Below are 20,251 nucleotides of genomic sequence, written 5' to 3'. Positions count from 1 at the left end.
TGTGTGCCTGACACTGGGTCAAAGGCTGTGCTACGGGCTGCATTCATCATCGTAAGCGCCGTGTCACCCCCGTGGCGCTCACCATTAGTTTCTGTCAGTGACGAAGTCACAGCTGGCTAAGGAGAGATGAGTGTGGGCTCAGAGGTCAGAGTCACAGGACTTGGGAATTGGATGAATTAGAAATTTGCTGTAGTTAACAAAAAATTAAATCACAATAGTTATAAAATATTCATCCATCCGGCCGGAGGAAAATGAAGCCTGATATTTAATTTCAGATTATATCACCTCACTTTGCATTTTTTATCATAGATTAGGTCAGTCCTGGAACTCTGACAGGGCACTTGGGGACTTCATCCATTTCCGCAGATTAAAAATCCTCTCGTAAAAAAATTAATTGCCATTAAACTGCTCAGCAGAAGAAAAAATGTGCCCCCCAGGACCCATTTATTGACCCGGGCCCTCTGGCGGGCTAATGGGGAAGGTGAGAGCCCAGCGAAGGAGGGGCCTAGGGGTGGGGGCGTGGGGGCCTGGCCAGGGCAGCCCCCACCCCCCCACGGGGTGCCCCAGAGGAGGGTCAGAGGTCATTTGGGCAGCACAGCAGTACAGGTGCCAGGACGCAGGAGTCTCTCTGGGAAACCCTAGCACACTGGTCCCGCCCAAAACCCAGAGGAGGCCTGGCGGGCAGTCCCAGCCTCAGCCCTGCCTTTGACTCTGCCCTGACCTTTCCAGGCCCAGCTCCTGGAGTGGTAATGACCGCTTTTTCATCCATGTGGCTCTGTGGGGAGAAGTGTACAGATGGGGAACTGAGGCGTAGAGAAGTTACGTCACTTGCCCAAGGTCATAGCTAGTGATGGGAAGAGCCTGAATTAAACCCAGGTCTGGGACTCCTGAGCTCTTAACCTCTGGTGTCCCCAGGAGCTTGGGGCTGGAAGGCATGTCCCTGGGAGGGGGCTATTAAGAGTGTCCTACTAGAGAGAAGGTCCCGTCCTATTGGGGCATGGCTTATGGAGGACAAGCTCTGGGGGACAGTTCTTAGAGGGGCATGGCTTTACAAAGGATGTGACTTAAAGAAAGCAGGGTTTTGGTGTCCTGACCCAGAGAGGTGTGGGCTGGGGGTGTCTTCAGGGTCCTTCCTGGGGGCATGGCCTCTGGAGGGCATGGCTCTGAGTGGTCCCTTCCCCTTCCGCAGCTTCAGGCCGGGGGCTGAGGTCTCTGGATCTGGGCCGTTAGGAGGGGGCCATGTCTAGGGGCTGCGTGTGCTAGGGAGACGCCTGACCCTGTCTGGTGGCCTGTCCCTGGGTGGTCAGCTCTCTGGGTGGTCTCTGCTGTAAGGCACCGTCACTTGGCAGAAATGCCCAAGGGGCAGGACAAGTTCTGGCTTGGGCAGTCTTGTTTCCCTGTGGTTTGCCCTGGCCTGGCCCTGGGGGAGGGGCAGCATGTGAGTACATGTGCATGCGTGTGTGTGAATTATAGGCTGGCAGCTGCTTCCTGCCTCCACCAGGGCCCTCGTGGATGGGGTTTATAATGACGGTGGGGCTGATATTGGCATTTGGTGAGTGTAACCTGGGATTATGAAGTAAAACCTTGATAGATGATGTTCATTATGTGACAACAGTTATTAAAGAAAGTTTGTGTTTGGGAGACACTCCCTGGGACCCCTCATCCTGCCAGCCTGTGCGTCTTCGTTGATCCCCCACCCGTTGTTGTCATTCATTGAGTCTCACCTGCTTAAAAACAAATTAATTTACTTCAGCTCTGTGCAAATGAGTACTGTTGGCTTACTAATTATTATTAATTATTATTAATTATCATTATTATTATTATTAGTCAGCATTACTGAGCACAGGCCATGTGCCTGGGCCAGTGTCGAGGTTTTACAGACAAAGCCGTAGGGAGCGGGTTTTATTTCCCCTGTTTACTGAAGACGAGACAGAGGGTCAGAGAAGTCAGGTCACCCGGGGACTCAGCCCTGCCTCTGGCTGGCTGGTGGCTGACAGTGTGGCTCTGCCCCAGAGGCCTGGACAAGAGGGATTTCACCCCGAGCCCCTCTGGGAGCCTGGGAGCTGCCCTCCTGGGCTGCACGGAGCCGCCAACCTCCCCGTCTGGGCCAGCATTTGAGGGCTTCGTCCCGCTGTGTGTTTTCTCTGTTTAAGATTTTGAGTTGACCGGTGTTTCCGCCTGGAGGAAAGGACAAGCTCTGGCGAGGGAGCTGCTTGGGCCCCCTCCCGCCCTCCCCAGGCTCCAGGGCGAGGCACCCTCAAGGGACCTGGCCCCAACCGCAGAATTAGGTACCTTGTATCTCTGCCTTGGGCTCCACCCTAATCTGCTGTGGCATCTGGGGGTGGTCACGGAGGGAGAGAGTCCAGGTTCCCGCGCTGCCTGGGAAGGAGGTGGCATTGGGGTGTGGGAGCAGCACCTCTCCCCCAGTACCCTGTCAAACGCCTCCCAAACTGCCATTAGATGGGGGACTTTGGGAAACCACTATATTCAAAAGCCTAACAACAGAATTTCTGCCCCTGAGAGCCACGCTTTTGACTCCTGGGAGGCAGGGCATGGCCATCTAGGCTTTGCTCATTTAGGGACCACGGGGTGAGAGCCAGCAAGCCTCTTAGCAGACAGCACACCCCTGCTTGAGCTCAGTTTCCACCGGGGCCCAGCACAGCCTCGAGTCACACAGACGTGGCACCTGCCCCTGAGGGCTTCCTCGAGTCGATGATGAGTGCAGAGGCCAAGAGGGGGGCTCCCCAGGATGGGAGCGAGGGTGCCTCTGGGAGGGAGGCCCGTCTGCTTCTCCCTGAGCCCAGCAGGTCCTGCTACCCCTGTGACTGCCTGTCTTTGCAGGAGACAGCAAGAAAGTTGGGGCTGCTGAGAGCACCCCAGTCTGTCGGATGCCCAGCCCAGCCTCTGTGTGCAGTGACCCACAGGTGTCTGCCAACACGCCCAACCTGACTTCCTGCAAGCAACCCATGAGCATCCAATCTGCCATGACCGTCCTTCGAGAACTCCGCCAGCAAATCCAGGCAGGGCTGCAGTTGGCCCAAGACCGGCAACACAGGGGAGGGCAGGAGCGCCAGTCATCGAAGCTGTGGCTACGGGACCTGACAGGGCGGAGGCACCAGGGCCCCTGCAGTGCCCCCGATGTGCGGGAATCCTTCTTGAAGGGTCCTCAGGCCACAGCAGAGGGGACACACCCCTCCTTAGAGAGGGATGGCAGTTTCCCCACCAGGCAGCACTGGAGCACCTTGGCCAGGTGGGGGTCCTGTCCGCAGAGGGCCTGGTCAGCCCAAGGACGGGACTCCTCCTTCCATAGATCTGATAGCACCCCTGAAAGGCTGACCTACCTCCCTTCGCGGCCCTGGAGCGCCTCCGCGGGGCAGAGGACCCGGGCCACTTGTGAGAACTGGGAGGCCCCTTCTGGAGGACCATGGGACCCCCTGGGAAGGCCGAGCCCTCCTGCCCAGCGGCCCTGGAGCGCCTCCTTCACACAGAGGGCTGGCACCCCATGCAGGGGCAGAGGCTCCCTGCTGCTGCCCTCCGGAGCGAAGCACACCTGGCCAAGGCCCACCCACAGCGCCCCTCAGAACGCACCTAGGAAGGAGAACGAGGCCCGGTTGCCACCCCCCTGCCCGAAGCTCCGGGGGCTCCTGGGCCACCCTTACAGCTCCGAGTGCCTGCGGGAGTTCATGCGCCAGAAGACACTGGCACGGAGGCAGCAGGCCCTGGAGGAGAAGGCCAAGGCCGTGCGGGCGCTGGCGCTGAGAAACCAGCGGCTGCAGGACATCTACAGGAAGCAGAGGGAGGCCGTCCTGGGCAGAGGCGGCCCTGGCAAAGCCTTCCCCGTGGTCTCCCAGACCAACCCTGGCATCGTGACCTTCGTTCCGCATTCTACACAGTCCAGGGCATGTACTGGGGTGTGGATAGAGTGCTGGCCAGCTCAGCCACTGCCTCCAGTCCCCGAGTCCCCAAATGCCTGCCTCCCTGGGTATAACGGGGTTCTGGAGGGACCCCATTGCCTCTGTCCTAGTCCCTAAAGAGGGGTCCTTGAGGAGTCCAACCTGAGACCGGAGAGGGTGTCGGGATATTCTGGCCCGGAGTGGGGCTCTGACTGCGTCTTCCTCTGTTGCAGGACCTGGAAGCCCCCGGGAGCCTGGGGTCACCAGTGCTGCAGTGGAGCAAGGTGACTTCCGGCATGGTGCTGGGGGACCAGGAGGCCCCAGGCAGGTGGGTATGCAGGTGACGGGGAGGGGAAGAGGGGCTGCACTTCTTGTGTGGGGCTCCTGGGGGCAGGAGAGGCGCAGCTTCCTCCACCCACTGCTGCCACTCAGAGCCTGAGATTTCACTGGGGAGATATTCCCATCACATCAAGTTCACCATTTCAACATGAACACTTGAGTGGCATTGAGCATTCACAATATTGTGTGACCAGCACCTCTGCCCAGTTCCAGAACATTTCATCGCCCAAAGGAAACCCGTCCCCATTGACAGTCACACCCCACTCCTCCCCCAGCCCCTGGCAGCCCCCAGCCTGCCTTCTGTCTCTGGATTCACCTGGACATTTCATATAAAGGGACTCTCCAACATGTGGCCTGTGGCGCACGGCTTCTCTCACTGAGCACGTCTCCTAGGTTCACCCCTGCCGTAACGTGTCTGGGCGGCCCCTGTTTGTGGCCACGTGCTGTTCCGCTGTCGGGGGGACAACACTTGGTTCCTCCATGGGCAGCTGACGGACACTTGGGCTGTTTCCCCTGTGCCGTTGTGAACAGAGGTGCTGAGAGTGACTTGTCTGGATACTTCTTGGGTAGATACTACGGTGTTTCCCCAAAAATAAGACCTAGCCAGACCATCAGCTGTAATGCGTCTTTTGGAGCAAAAATTAATATAAGACCCGGTCTTATTTTACTATAAGTTCTGGGTATAGTATAATATAATATAAGTACTGGGTCTTATATTAATTTTTGCTCCAAAAGACACGTTAGAGCTGATTGTCCGGCTAGGTCTTATTTTCAGGGAAACACGGTAAGAGTAGCATGGTCGGGCCGCATGGGAACTGCCACACAATTTTGCCTCCCGCCGGCAGTGTCGGAGCTCAGTTTCTCCCCATCTTTGTCAACATTTATTTTCTGTTTTTTTCCCCTTTGCTTTTGTTTTTGTTTTGTTTTTGCCACCATGTGTTCTAATGCTGGTGGGGCAGCTGTCCACAAGCCCCCACGCCCCCAGCATCTTGAAGCACAGGGTCAGAGACCTTCCCCCCACTTTGCCTGGGGGGCTTGACTGTCACCTCTCCCTAAGGCCACCTTTCCAGGGCCTGCCCTCACCTGGGAAGCACTCCCTGGAATGCTGCGTGGGCCTGGCCAGTGCAGCCACGCCCAGGCCACTTTGCTCACTGACTGGGGAGGGTGGTGTGACAAGGAGCCGGGCTTGGAGGAAGCTCGTGGCAGGAGGCTGAGGAGATGCCACCCACCAGGCACCTCCCACCCTGCGCTGGCTCCCGACCTGGCTCCTAGATGCATCTTTGGCAGGCTGTGCTCTGGGAGGGGGCTTTGGGTGGACCCCCTGGGTGCTCAGCTCCCAGTTCTCTTTGCAGCCCTTCAACCCCCTTCCCCTGGGCCCTGGAAGTTTCTCTGGCTCCCTTTTGTCTTAAAAGTGTCCATCCCCAGGCTCCTCCCCAGACTCCGGGTCCACAGGGCAGCCCAGGACTCTGTATTTTAAAGCTTTTTAAAGACGAGGACCAGGTCCTAGGTGTGCAGCTCAATGGACAGTCACGCGCTGAGCACACATGTAACCCACACCTGGACCAACAAAACGGCCCCACCCCCAAGGGCCACCCTGCCTTCAACGGAAGGGCCAATGGAGGTCCTGGCTGTCCTGACACCATGCTGGGGTCATTCCACGGCTGCAGGAGGCTGCGCTCCTTCATCTTGCTTCATTGTGTGCTTTCTTTTTTACTCTAAAAAAATTGGAGGAAAATACACAGAAAATTGACCATCTCACTCATTTTTAAGTGCCAGCTCAGTGGCATTAGGCACAGTCACCCTGTCGTGCGGCCACCCCCTCCATCATCTGCAGGACTTTCTCATCTCCCCAAACTGACACACTGTCCCTATTGAACACTCACTCCCGCCCCGCCCCCAGCCCTGGCCCCCCGTCTACTTCCTGTCTCTGAATCTGACTCCTCTGGGGACCTCCTGTGAGGGGGTCCTGCAGGGTTTGTCCTGGGACAGGCTCGTTTCACTGAGCACAGTGTCCTCAGGGTCCATCCACGTGGTAGCGGGTGTCAGGACTTCCTTCCTTTCAGGGCTGTGACATTCCACTGTGTGGAGGGACCCCGTTTGGTGTATCTGGTCCTCTGTCGGTGGACACTGGGGGTGCTCCCACATTTTAGCTCTTGTGAATAGTGCGACTGTGAACGTGAAGGTATGAACACCTGTTCGAGTCCCTGCTTTCGTTTCTTTTAGATAAATACCCAGATGTGGGATTGCTGGGTGACATGAATCTAATTTTTCAAGGAGCCACCATACTGCTTTCCATCATGGCGGCTCCACTTCACATTCCCCTCGGCACTGGACAAGCGTCTAGTCTCTCCACATCCTCGCCAACACTTGTCGTTTTCTGGTGTGATCTACAATCACACCATGATAATGGGTGTGACGTGGTATCCCACTGTGGTTTTGAGTTGTGTTTCCCTAATGATTAGTGATGTTGAGCCCCTTTGTAAGCTTATTGGCAATTCTTCTTTGGAGAAATGTCTATTCAAGTCCTTTGCCCATTTTTAACCGGCTTCTTTAGGTTGTTTTTTTTTTTTTTTTAATTTATTGGGGTGACAATTGTTAGTAAAATTACATAGATTTCAGGTGTACAATTCTGTATTACATCATCTATAAATCCCATTGTGTGTTCACCACCCAGAGTCAGTTCTCCTTCCATCACCATATATTTGATCCCCCTTATCCTCTTCTCCCACCCCCCACCCCCCTTACCCTCTGGTAACCACTAAACTATTGTCTGTGTCTATGAGTTTTTGTGTTTTTTTAGGTTTTTTTTGTTGTTGAGTCGTAGGTGTTTTTTACATGTTCTGCATTTTAACCCTTGTGAGACTTACGGTTTATAAAGATCTCCTATTCCCTGGGTTGCCTTTTCACACTGTTTATTGTATCCTTTGATGTGTAGAAGTTTTGGATTTTGAAGTACTGCAATCTTTCCTTTCTCTCATTGCCTGTGCTTTTGGCGTCACATCCAAGAAATACCTCCAGGCGTCCTTGTTCTTGCAAACAGCCATGTGCAGTCCTGTAGATGCTCTGTAACCAGCACCGTGGCCATAAATAGACACTGTGACTAGACCCTGGGTCTGTCACGGAAGCTGCAGCTGGCCTATCCCTGCACGTGTGTGTTTCACACACACCACTGGAGACCTGACCCTCCACAACCTCTCTCCCTGCAGCTTCTGCCTGTGTTTGAACAGAGCCTTGAGCCACACCGAGACTCTGGAGACGGGGGCTCCCCAGGAAGGCTGGGATGGCACTCCCCTGCTGACATCTGCCACTGGCTCTCCAGGCCCCCCGAAGCTCCAGGACCCGACCACCCATGCCCCACACCCGGGGCTGTGCATCTATCTGGACTCCGAGGAGGCTGAGCGCCTGGGCACGCCGGGCCCCCTGCACTTCCGGTACAAGCGGGCCCGGCTGCAGGCCCTGGAGACCGTGGCCAACATCCTGAAGCGGCGGATCGATGTCCTGACTGCCAAGCTGATCAGGTCCGAGGCAGCGGACTCTCTCGGGGACCTGGTCTTGGATTCTCTGCCCTCGTGCCCCAGGACCGTGCCTGTGGCAGCCACATGTGCAGCCCCAGTCTGTCCTGGAGGCTTGGTGCCCAGCAGGGGCAGAGGGGCTCCCTGGGACTGGGCAGACATACAGGCCCAGACTCCTCTCTCTCCCACCTGCTCCCTGGATGGAGGGACGCCGCTGTGGAGCCCCGGCTGGGAGGCGAGGCGGACCATGAGCTCGACGGGCCACCTCGCCAGCAAGCCCCGAGGTAGGGCCGGCACCTGGGCCACAGATGACCCCGTTGGCGGCCAAGGGAACCCCACTTTCTCCCTGCCCCTCGGTTTCTTCTCCCTAAAGGGGGTTATAGTGACAATACCACAATTGTTGTCCAGGCCATTTGAGGAGGTGACATAGGTGACTGTCCTGGCACAGCAAATGGCACATGCTAAAGTTTCCATCAGCCGCAGCTGCTGTCACCATCTTGACTCTGGCTGGAGGAGTGGTACAGCCTGGTCCTGAGGCGTATGTGCCTGACACCTCCCTACCCTGCCTCCCGAAGGGGGGCAAGAAAGCAGGAAGAGGCACCGGGCGAGGCTCTGAAGCCACAGGGCCCCTCCTGCTGGGGGTCGGGCGCCTCCCTCCTCCCCTCTGAGCAGCAGCCACTCTCCCCGTGCTGACACCTGGGAAATAAAATCCTGATGCCCATCTCTCCAAGGTTTCATGGATGTCGGACGTGTGGAGCTGGATGAGAGGCTGGCGAGAAACACGGCTTCCTTCCAGGCCCGCAGGCCCTTCACAGGGAGGTAAGCCCACGAGCACCCCGTGCGTCTGGGCCGTGCCGCGAGCTGCGGGGCTGCCTCTCATGCAGCCAGGGCACGGCCACGCTGGCCAGGGCCAGGAGTCTGGGTGCATCCAGGCCTGAGCAGGGCAGTGACACAGCTCCTGACCCATCTGTGCTGGCTCTGACACTGGCCCGGCAGGGCTGAAGGGCCCGTCCACACAGTGGCTCTTGGACACCTCTGGAGGGCTGTGTGCAATGGGCCCCTGACCCAGGACCCCTGCTGATGAGTGAGCAGCCCTGGGATGCACTCCCCTCTACCCTCCCTGCACTGGTTCTGGGCCCCAGGGAGACACTGTCAGCTACACTTTCTTGTGTCACTGGTGTGACTGACAGGCAGATGGTGTCCCGGGGACACTGAAGCAGGTGGTCGTCCATCCATGTCCTGTGTCTGTGTCTAAGTTCTTAAGACCATCCATCCACAGACCCTTGCACCTTCTCATGGTTTCCATCCCCAGCACCGCTGTGGCCTTCTCTGGGGGCCACTTCACACAGGTGTCTTCCCAGGGGACACTGGACCCAGTTGCACCCAGATGACCAGCCTGGGGCTGGGGCACTGAGGGCCCTCAGCTGCCTCACCAGCCACCTGGCAGCCCAGCCAGGGCTTGGTTTTGGGGAACTTCTGCAGTCCCCTCCCTCGCCCCAGGACTCTAGGGCCTCAGCCATGCTCCCCAGTGCTTTCCACCTGCTGTCACTTCCTGTCCCCTCTGTCCTCCAGCTCATTTCCCCCCAATAGCCAGGGTCACTACTCTGAGCTCCCAGCCCCTCAGCCCTGACTCCCGCTCAGGAGGGGTGCCTGTCCCACCCAGGCCCAGCCCCTGCTCAGGGAGCTGCTTCCTCACCAAGGTGTAACCTTCCCTGAACAGCTGTGGCCTCTCGTCTTCCGGGGTTCATGAACATGCTCGGGCTTCTCCTCAAGGAGCCCCTCGCCACCCCAAGAACTATTCCTTCGGCCCCCATCACCCGCCCACCTACCTGGTGTCTCCTGATGCCAGAGCAGGCACGGGTCCCTGTCCCATCTTCCTCAGTGGCCAGCAGCACTCTCCTGGTCCCCAAGCCCCACCCATCCGCCTCCCTGGCACACCGTGTAGCCCTTGAGCTTCTTGAACCACCCCAGCCCCTCTCACCAGTCCTGGGACTGAAGGACCTTGGGGCAGTGGTCCCCAGCCTGGCCCCGAGCACCCCTCCCCAGCCAGCCCTCTCCCACATCCTCCAGGACCCCAGGCTTGACAGCTCGGAGCTGAGGGAAAGGAGGGCTCCAGAAGGGGACAGGCCAGCGGGTGGTCTCCAGGGGGCTGGCCTTGCCCTTTGTCATTATCAGCCAGAGCCTGCCTGGAATTCCTGGGACGGATGCCAGCCAGAGGCTCCTCACCACGCACTCGCCCGGTCGTCCTAGCTTGGTGCTTGGGTTAGGGTCTTCGGGGGCCGGCTGGAGGCTGGAGAGCTTATTAGTGGAGAGCTAAAAGGGAGGGTGGAGACCGCAGTTGGGGCAGCTGTGCAGTGAGGAATACAAATGGGTGTGGGTTGCATCTCTGGGGAGAAAGAGATGGACACCCCTCTACATGGGGCTGCCCAGGGTACCCCAGGGGTCAGTGCTTCAAGCTGTTGGTCTGGAGCATACTCACATGCTCCTGCCAGCCTGAGTCTTCCCTGGGAAATGGGTAGGTGATGTATCCACTTGGAAGGGGGCGCGATTCTCCCCAACACCGCTTCAACCCTCCCCTCCCCTCCAGGGACATTTCCCTGCCTGCATGCCTCCCTCGTCGTTACCCTAGGAACCCCCACCCACCCTGCTGTCTCATAGCCTCCCTTGTAGTCTCATTTTGGTCCTTTGGGGTGAGTTTTATCTTGCCCCCCAGCCTGTCCAGTTGGTGGAACTGTATTGTTGCCACCAGTAGGGGGCAGCATTGGGCTAGACTTCTTTGCACACAGCCCCCTCACTTCCCGTTCAGAAGGGGCCAGGCAATTCTCCAGAGTTTAGTTTCCGGGTCCCAGGCTCCACAGTGGACACTCTAGTCTGTGCATCTGCTACCGGATGGCCAGCATGGCCCCGTGGGCCCAGGCCAGAAGGTCTCAGAGCAGAGGGGTGGAGGGCACATGGCCTCTGGTACATTCCCACCCGGGGCATCCTGCACACCCGGGGAGTTCCCACCCAGGGCCTTCCCACCGGGCACTGCATCGCCCCCATCCCTGCAGCCCTGACCAGGCCCTAGGGCAGAGGCGGAAGTCATTCACAAGCGTGCCTGGTGCATGGGGTCAGGGCCCAGGGGCTTGCTGGCTCCTGAGGCATCCAGGAAAGGTGCCTAGGCCGCCCCTTCTAAAACAGCAGTCACCACTCACTGCTTCGGGGCTGCAGCTTGGCAGCAGTGCCCCTGGTCACCTTACCTGCTGTCCAGTTCCAAGGATGAAAGCTGCAGCTCTCCTCCGAGGCCAGTTTCTGAGTTGGGGTGGGACGACCTCCTGTGCCCCGTCCTTTCCCTGCTGGGCCGTGGAGCTCAGGGCAGGTAGGAGCCTCCTGTCACCAGCATTGTGGTAAGGAAGCTGGGTTGGGCCCCAGGACGCCCTGTGCACAGGTGAGGGGGGTATGCCCCACTCCCTGCAGACCCCCTGAAGCTCATGTACAGCTTTTAGCACCTGCAGGAGAGGTGCTCTCATTTTACAGACAGGAAAACTGAGACTCAGAAAGAAGGGACTTTGCTCAGGTCACACAGCTCGTGGGAAGGCAGGCCAAGGTTCAGACCAGGGCTTGGACTCAAGAGCCCACGGTTTTCCCACTTGACCCATTCCCTAGTCCAGTGGTTCTGCAGCTGTTCCCTGGGAACTCATTAGAAATGCAGAGTCCCAGGCCCACCCAGCCCTCCTCAATGTGGTACACTGGGGAGGGAAGTGGGCAGTGTTTTCACAAGTCCTCCAGGTGATTCTGGTGTCCCCTGAAGTTTGAGGACAACTGCCCTAGAAAGTCTGGACCAAGGGTCAGCACGCCACAACCCCCATGGCCCACCACCTGTGTTTGTAAATAAAGTTTTATTGACACATGGCCGCGTTCACTTTTACATAATGAGAGCGGCTGCTTTCATGCTGTGAGGGCAGAGCTGAGTCCTGTCCACAGAGAGAGAAAGACCGTGTGGCCCACAGAACTTAACTATTTATTGTTTGGTCCTTTATGGGAAGTGTTTGCTGACCCTGCTCTAAATAGTCGAGAGAGACACTGGCTTATGGCCATCGATGGTGTTCTTTTCAACTAACCCTTCGAGGAGATGGCTCCTTCCTGCCGTCCATTGACTCACTTGGCCAGGCTGGCACCCTAAGTTCAAGGTTTGGAAAGCGGGAGCGAGACTGAGCCTGGGGAAGAGCCTGCAGGAATCTCGTCCTTCCTCTCCCCCCGTGGGCCCACGCTCCTGGAGCACCCCCACCCCAGCATTCCCTGGTCAACCAGGCCTGTCCCGTCGCTTGCTCGCAGCTCTCTCTCAGCCCCAGGGAGAAGGCTGCTCCCTCTTTCTGGAACACTCTTTTCTGCCATCTCCCAGTGAGCTGTGGGGGCAGAGGCTGGGTGGCAGGCACCTGGCGCACAGAAGGTGCTAGACAAACACCTGTGGCCTGTGGGCCCCTGCGGGCGGCTGGAGGAAGGCCAAGTCCCCCCCTGCCCCCAGTCTCCATGGCGACATGTATGGCCAGCGTCTTTAGTCACTCAAGCAGGCCCTGGGTTGCTGTGTGCCGGGAAGGACACATGGCTATCCATGTGTCCTCAGGGAGGACGTGAAGTGAGGCGGGCCGTGTGCACTGCTGCTGCAAGCTCAGCACGTCAGGGCAGGTGTGGCCCAGGGCAAGGGCACGCTGTCCCGGCCCCAGCATCCCTTGGTGACCGTGGAAGCTGAGCCTCAGCTGTCCGGCACCTGTGGGGCTGCTGGGCCTCCGGGTCTGAGTGCAGAGCCCCAGCCACTGCTTCTCAGACGAGGCCCCACCAAGCCAGTGGACACTGCGGGTGTCGGCATCTTCAGGCCCCACCTGCTCACCACAGCTCCCCCAAGTCGTCTGGTCACAGGCCCCGCTCTCATGGGTCTTTGGCCCTTGGATCCTGCCTTGGACACTGTGTGGGTCTGAGAGCTCTTCCAGCTGAGGGAGCCCAGACTCCCAGCCCCTGCCCCGCGAGCTGCCTCCTACCTTGTGATGTTCACTGCTCTACCCTGCTCACATGTGTGTTTGCATGTCCCCAGCTCGCGCAGGGTGCCAGCCCCACCGGACCCCACCTGCAGCTCCCTGTGGCTGGAGGAGACATGGTCGGCCAGAGGGGCAGGCTTGGTCGCACCGTGGACCACGCAGAGCTGCGGTAAGGGCGAGCCTGCGGACAGGCCCTGGGCTGGCTGGTCAGGGGGCCGGGGAGGTCTGCTGGAGACCCCCTCCATGGCCCGACACTCCAGCAAGGTCCTGCGGGTGTAGAGAGGTCCCTTTCTATGTGGAGAACATCCACGCTTCAGTATTAAAGTGTTTTGGAGGCATTTGGGACCCAGCTGCTTGCTCTGTGCTCTTGCCACGCCCCTGTTGTGACTGATACTTGCTCTGAGAGATGACCGTCCAGCCAGCTGCCTCCCTGGTAGCTGGGTCTGCCGTGCATGGCGGGCCGCTCTGAGAGATGACCGTCCAGCCACCTGCCTCCCCGGTAGCTGGGTCTGCCGTGCGTGGCGGGCCGCTCTGAGAGATGACCGTCCAGCCAGCTGCCGTCCCGGTAGCTGGGTCTGCCGTGCATGGCGGGCCGCTCTGAGAGATGACCGTCCAGCCACCTGCCTCCCCGGTAGCTGGGTCTGCCGTGCGTGGCGGGCCGGGAGGTGCTATGGCATTGGGGCAGGGGCAGGCAGCCTGAGGGGCCTGAGGCCAGAGCCAGGGGCAGAGAAGGGCACCCTCCCGATATCCCGGAGGGAAAGTGTCAGTCCCTGGTTGAAAGGACAAAGTGCCTGACTTGTGGACCACAAATCAGGAGTATGGATGGCATGACTTTTCCCACTGATTCAGTCCCTCAAGGAGTATTTAGTGGGTGGCCTGGGTGTGAGGGCGGACAGACAAGAACTGACGTCAGCAGCTCCTGCCAGAGCCGCCTCCCGCGCCCCCACAGGTGCCTCTCAGCTGCGTGAAGGGCCAGGTCACAGACCTGACAAAGGAGGGACCAGTTGAGGGCTGCCCCACCCCAGCCCCCCGTGGGGCCTCAGGGTCCCCAAGGGAGCCACCCACACCTGCTATGTCTTCCAGAAGCCTCTGGGGTCTGGTCTGGGCACAGCAGTGAGCTACCCTTATTAGCTGGGGCCTGGCAGCTTCCACAGGCTGAACCTGAGCAGAGCAGGTGCCAGGCCTTCTAGCAAACGCTGCTCCTCTCCCTGGCGTTGCCTCCAGGCTGCCTCTCCAGGAGGCGGGAGCAGGTGGGCGATGGGGTGGAAGCTCCCCCAAGTTCTTGGTCCCTCCTGCATGAGGGGCTGAGTCCCAGCTGCCCTCACACTCTCCTGGGCAGGCCCACCTCTCTAACTGTGCAAACTGGAATTCTCTGGCAGGATCTCTTTATCCTGAGGCTACAGGCAACCCTGAAGCATCATTTGAAATCGGAGCCACTTCTGCTGGGAGTGGCTGAGAGCAGGATATCAGGTAGCCAGAAACCAAGCAGTGAGCACAACCCAAAGGGCCTGCACGAGGCTTGTGTCAGACACCGCTTCCAGGAAGCCTCCCAGATAGCACCCAGGCTGGGTCAGGGCTGCCACTCACCCTGTCATGGCCTGCTTTGTGGGCATCCAGCTCGTGTTTGTGTGTCTGTCTCTGTGGGCCACGAGAACTTGAGGGTCTGGTTCTCATTGCAGCCCTGGCCCTTGGAACAGCACCTGTCATGTGGGGGGCACCTGGGAAATATTTGCTGAAAGCATGCATGAACTGCTGAGCGCCCTGAATGCCCCTGGGCCAGGTGTTGTTTGTTACACACGGTGTCTCGGTCTCACTGTGCCTCAGAGATCGCTCCCACACTCGTGACCATGGATGAGGAAACTGATGCCCCCATCAGGAACAAAGACACCCATCGTCTCCAACCAGGAAAGGGCCGAGTGGGGACTCAGGCTCAGCTCTGAGTCAGTCAGCTCCAGATTTAACGAGTGGAAAGAGTGCCGTCCGATAGAACTTTCTAGTCTCAAACACCTTGACCAGCCCTGCCCAACAGAACCTTCTAGACCTAAACACCTAGCACCATATTATCCAGCAGAACCTTCTGAGATGAGGGAAATGCTTTCAATTGTGGGCTATCCAATATGGCAACCACCAGCCACATGTGGCCGCCTAGACATTGAAACGTGGCCAGTGTGACTCAAGAGTGACTTTCAATTTAAGTGCACACGGAAGCAGCGTGTGTGGCTGCTGGCTGCCGTGTTGGGCAGTGAAGCGCTGGCTGTCAGACTCTGTGGCTCTCCCACCCGGGACAGGCATCCTGCCAGCCTCACTGGGGTGCGAGGCCATGACCCCCCGACCCTGGAATGGAGAGGTCACTTTGTCGCCATCATCATAGTCATGAGCCATAATAACAGCATTTATTAAATCCTCTCTCTGGGTGCCCAGCTACCAGGCACTTTGGGGTGATATGCGGTGCTGGGCTCCTCACCAATTGTCTTTAGAGAATTTGGGGAGTGAGGCCAGTGTCACTCTCTGCTCAGTGGGGTGACTCTGGCAGTCTCGGGGGCTGCCAGGTGCTTGGCCAGCCAGGGCCATGCTGCTGTCAGGGACAGTTTGCTTTCTGTTGGGTCACAGCTCAGAGCTCATGTCTCCCTGGTGACCTGTCAGGGACGCTGGCATGGCCAGAGATGGGCAGGAACTTCCCCTCCTGGGGCTGAAGGGCTGAAGCCTTGGGCCTCGGAAGCTTCCAGGTGCCTGGAGGAGGGTCAGCGGGAACTTAGGCCGGCGGGGGCCAGCTCGGTGGGAACCAGGCACCTTCTCTGGCCTCAGCTTCTCGGAAGGGCCACACAGCAAAAGGAAGAGGGGATTTTTCCCTTCTCGAGGGAACTTCAGCTCAGAACAGACACTTGAAACCAATTCCTAAGTGTCTTCACAGAGGCCAGTTCACTGGAAGGAGGAGAGGGCCCCCCCTGAGCACCCCCAGATGCTCAGTGTACATGCAGTAGCCAGAGCCCCTGCTTCTCCTCTGGCTTGGTGCCTCACGGTTTCACAGCTGCCGTGGAGACGCCCAGGAACTGGAGTAGCCATCACTCCCAGCTCTTTATCGGCTCTAACGTGGGAAGCTGAGTCGCTCTGCTCTGGAAAGGAGAGCTCAGAGGAGAGGGTGTTACTGTCTGCACACTCGCCAGCAGTGACTGGGGAACTCATCGGAGAGTCACCAGGAGGGTTCTGCCGTCTTCAGACCAGTGGCCTGAGCCCGGGTGTGAGCTGACCACCCTCCATGCCCTCCTCTGCCAGCTCTCACCAGGAACCAGACCAAAAAGGAGGAGGGAGGGAGGGTGGAGGAAAGAGCACACTGGCCACCCCTCCGACTGTGGAGGCTCCGCTAGAGGCAGCTTCCACAGGGCCGGGAGCACCAACCGCAGGGCCTGAGCTGGGCCTCAGGCGGCGCCAAAAGGAAAGAGTCCCCTCCACTGCCCTCGGGGACTTCCTAACCCAGGGGGAGGCTGAGGTTCTCACTCCCACACGCGGGGCCAGCCCTCGGGTGGGACCTATGCCTCTGCCTTGATACGCCCCCTGCCCCCCGCCACGATTGTCACTAGTGGATACTAACAGCCATCACTGGAGCACGCGTTAATTAGGTCATTTCACTGCCAGGGAGCAGGGAAACTCCGTTTCCCACAGAGGCTCTGATGGGCTAGTGGTTTGTTCCAGGCCACCGGGCAAACGCATGATGTGTGAGGTCTGCCTGGAAGCAAAGCTGATGTTCTTGACCCCTGTTATCTCTGCAGACCTGGGTCTTTGCTCCAGGGGGAGTGTGGCCCAGGCGGGTAGGCAGAGCGAGCCCCTGGGAGGTCCAGGCCTTGCAGCAGCGTCTGTCTCCTGCTCCAGGGGCTGAGGCCTGATTATGGGAAAGGACTCTACTGGAGTCTGCCTGGATTCCTCCCTCTGTGCCCAGCGCTGGCACTGAGCAGGGGGTGCCCGAGGGTGCTCCTGGCGCCCAGCACCCAGCTGCTTCTTTCCCCCTGCTTTCCGCAGGTCAGCAAGAGGACGGCGGGCTGCATGCCAGGCACCTCTCCAACATCCAGCAGAAGTCCCTGAGCTTTCTCCAGTCACTGAAGGTGTGTCCCGTCCCCTTCTACCAGGCAAATGACTGCGGTGTCCCCTTTAGGCCTTGTCTATTTGGGGTGAGCTGGGAGGAGCCCCTGTCCCCCTGAGACTGAGCAGAAGAGGCTCTAACACAGGGAAGCGTAGACTTTAAAGCTGCAGCTCTTCAGGGGAGGCTGGGCAAGAGGGTGGAAGGCGGAGAGCACAGCAGTCAGACCGGCCCAGGGCACCAGCCTCCCTGGCTGAGAAGGGGAGGCTCCAGGTAGGGAGAGCACGGGTGGGAGGGGAGGAACGAGGGGCTTTGTCAAGAGTGGGGTCCTCTCGGGCAGAGGGACACTCGAGTTCTCAGAGGTGGCACTGCCTGCACTCTCGGGCTGAGGGTTTGCGGGGAGCTGTGGGGGCAGCAGGCTGGGCCCCAAGAATCCTGAGGCTTGGGCCCTTCCCACAGCTGGACCAGCAGAAGCAGGAGCAGGCACTGGCTCACCTGCGGCAGCGGGCGGAGATGGAGGTCTGGGAGACACAGAAGGCTCTGCACGAGCTGCTTTTCAAACACCAGCTGCAGGTCAGCCAGGCCGTGGCTGAGACTCTCACACATGCCCACTGCCTGCCCAGGTGCCCCTTCCTGGAGGAGCCTGTGGCCCTTGGAAGGTGGATGTGACTCCCTTGCCGGGTGGGGGCTGCCTGTCTTTGCAGAAGGTCAAGTTGAGGAGGGTACTACCCTCCCAGACATGCTACCTCCTGAAATGTGGGCCCTGCCTGCACCCCAGAGGGGAGCGCAGCAGCCTGCCGGAGGCCGGTAGGTAGGCTATATGCGATGCTTTTCCTGGGGGCTCCTGGCTGGGGTGACAGATGACCGTCTGAGCCTCTCACCTGCCCATGTCCTGGAGTGGCTGGCACCTGAGCTGCAGGCTCTCCATTGGCGCTCACGAGCTAAAGTGTGTGGGAAGCTTGTATCCCAGGCAGGTGTGCCCGGGAAGGGAAGGGGACCCGCACCTCCGAGCCCACCCTGCCCAGCACCCTCGCACTGGCCTGTTGAGCCCCATTGGACAGGCAGCTCTGGCTTCTCGGGGTGGTACAAACGGTCCCCAGCATGGCCGGGCTGGAGGGCTGAGGACCAGGAAGGTAATGTTTGTGACCTGGTGGGACATGAGGAACCTTCACAGAAGTGGCTCTTCTCTGTGCCTTTGTCTGGGGACTGTTGGGATGTTCTCACTCACACTTAGGGAGATGCTCCCAGGAGAGTAACCGAACCCAAGGGAGCGTGTGGATACGTATGTACACGTGTGTGCAGTTGCCATGTGTGCACACACGCGTGCAGGTGCCTTCAGACCCACAACGGCACAGGCACATCTGGCCTCTCCTGCTGTTTCCAGCATCGCACCTGCTGGGTAATTGCAGTCACGGCAGCCTGCACTAGTTCCTCAGGTGGCCTTCATACAGCGGGCCCTGGCGGTCTGATCCCCCACACTCGGGGGGCTCCAGCACTGGCCTTGCTCTGCACTGCTGGGCACCTCACCCCTGCCATGTCCAGCTCTCTGGAGGACAGGAGGGGGCAGAGAAGGGCCTGCCCCCTGTGGAGGATGGGAGACTTGCCCGGCCTCCGACTCCTCCCTGGGGCCCGGCCTGGCCTGAGGGCTGTAAGGCTGCTCTGTTCTTCCTCCCCACACACACCTGTCCTCGCAGAGGCTGATGGAGAAACACAAAACCCAGGCCAGGCCAGCAATAGCTTCGGAGCTGGAGCAGCTACTCCTGTGTGGGGACCTGGATCTGAAGACCTCTTGGAGCAACGTAACAGCCAGACCAAGGTGCAGCCCAGGGTTGGGGCCCATGGCCCACGCCCAACGTAGAAGGCGGGGTGGGGGGGTCTCAGATAGTCATGGGCACTGGTGCTGCTGAGTGGTGAGTCCCCACTTCTTTCTCACCTGGCAGATCACACCCACCCCTGGGCACAGATGCTGCCGCGCCCTCCCAGGGTGCCAAGGAAGGATGGCAGAGTTCAGTGGGCAAGTCAGCTTCTGCAGGTGAGAGTGTCCTCAAAACTAGCCACACCCCAGGCGCTGATCCCCGAGCCGGGCAGCAGACAGAGCCTGTTCCTGCATGGACCCCCCAGGAGAAACTGAGTCAGACACACAGTAGAGAGGCCCAGAGAGATGAAGGGACTTGTCCGAGGCCACATGGTAAGGGCAGAACCAGGATTTGAAACTAAGTCTGATGCTAGGACTATATGATTGACCCTCGGGCAACACTGCTTCTTGTTTGTAGGGACAAGCTGGGTATCCACTGCGCCTGGGGTAACTAGGATAAGACAGCAAGGGGGCATAGCAGCCACCATCCCCACCCACATACACCTGGGGACTGCGAGCCTGGGTTACAGCAAGAAAACTTTAGGTTAGACACTAGGTGAGATAGCCCAAGGGCCAAGTAAGGAAGAGTGTGGTGTGTCATCCGGTCCTGTCCATCACACTCTGGGACTGAGAGGGTCTCAGCTCCTCCAAGCTCGCTCCCGGCAGACCTCCACAGTGGCTGTTGCGTCTCCCTGAAGCCCTGGTTACAGCCCATCTCGGCCCCTTCAGGAACAGAGACCCTCACACTCTTTCCAGGCCATCCAATATGCCCACCTCTGTCCCTTTGAGCAGTTTTCCCTGCGACCGACCTCTCAAGTGCTGGCTCATCAGTGTCCTGCCCAAGTCCCTTCTCCGTGTTGTATGTTGGCAGGTGAGGGTCCCTTAGTGCAGGCTGCAGGGACCTGGGAGCAAACCTCCCTGAGCTCTGAGCTCAGCTGAGCTGGGGGCAGCAGACGGTGTGAGCACCTAGCCTGACGCAGTCGCCCGGCTGTGCGGCTTTGCTCCTGTTACCAGTTTCCAGTCCAATCTCATCACGGTCACGAAGCATTTTTGTAGGACCCTACCTATGTTCAGACGTGGGTCTTTCCCACAGTACGGTCTGTCTTTGTGGGTGTCCCATGTCCTCTTGTAAAGAATGTGTCTTCTGCTGCTGTTGGGTAGGGTGTTGTTCAACCCTATTCCATCCTCAAGGGCTTTCCCATTGGTCAGGGAGGGAGGGGCACTAAAACAATGCCCAGTAGCTGTGGCTTTGTCCCTCGCTCCTCCTTGAGGCTCTGTCGGGTTTTGCTTCGTGTATGTTGAAGCTCTGGTATCAGGCCCTGAACACTTAGGGTTATTATGTGCCCCTGATGAATTGAACCCTTTATCCTCTGCAGTCAGCTTTGTCTGATGCTCATCTGGCTCCCCACAGCTTTCTTACACTGGGGTTGGCGTGGTACAACCCTCCCACCCTTTTAACCTGCTTCCCGTGTCTCTGTTTCAAGTGCACTTCCCGTAGGCAGCATGTCCTCGGACCCTGCTGTGTTTGTTCTCATATGTTCTGGCAATCTCTGCCTTCTTTGGGATTC

The 20,251-nt window shown here is 58.8% G+C and overlaps 1 protein-coding gene across 1 annotated transcript in view; it reads left to right on the top strand.

The window, feature by feature from the left end:
* Positions 1 to 20,251, top strand: part of CCDC187 (coiled-coil domain containing 187) — a 50,796-nt gene that overhangs the window by 12,557 nt on the left and 17,988 nt on the right. The window contains exons 6-14 of the mRNA XM_088792697.1: positions 2,842 to 3,899; positions 4,127 to 4,221; positions 7,439 to 8,028; positions 8,476 to 8,563; positions 12,813 to 12,925; positions 16,771 to 16,853; positions 17,288 to 17,401; positions 18,523 to 18,644; positions 18,769 to 18,860. Coding sequence (XP_088648823.1) covers positions 2,842 to 3,899; positions 4,127 to 4,221; positions 7,439 to 8,028; positions 8,476 to 8,563; positions 12,813 to 12,925; positions 16,771 to 16,853; positions 17,288 to 17,401; positions 18,523 to 18,644; positions 18,769 to 18,860 — 2,355 coding nt within the window. The remainder of the gene's footprint in view (positions 1 to 2,841; positions 3,900 to 4,126; positions 4,222 to 7,438; positions 8,029 to 8,475; positions 8,564 to 12,812; positions 12,926 to 16,770; positions 16,854 to 17,287; positions 17,402 to 18,522; positions 18,645 to 18,768; positions 18,861 to 20,251) is intronic.

This window comes from Rhinolophus sinicus, chromosome 16 (assembly GCF_057876585.1).
Source record: "Rhinolophus sinicus isolate RSI-liver-muscle chromosome 16, RSI-T2T, whole genome shotgun sequence".
Lineage (NCBI taxonomy): Eukaryota > Metazoa > Chordata > Mammalia > Chiroptera > Rhinolophidae > Rhinolophus > Rhinolophus sinicus.
The sequence above is the reverse complement of the archived record's forward strand: the minus strand, read 5'-3'. Positions and strand labels throughout refer to the sequence as shown.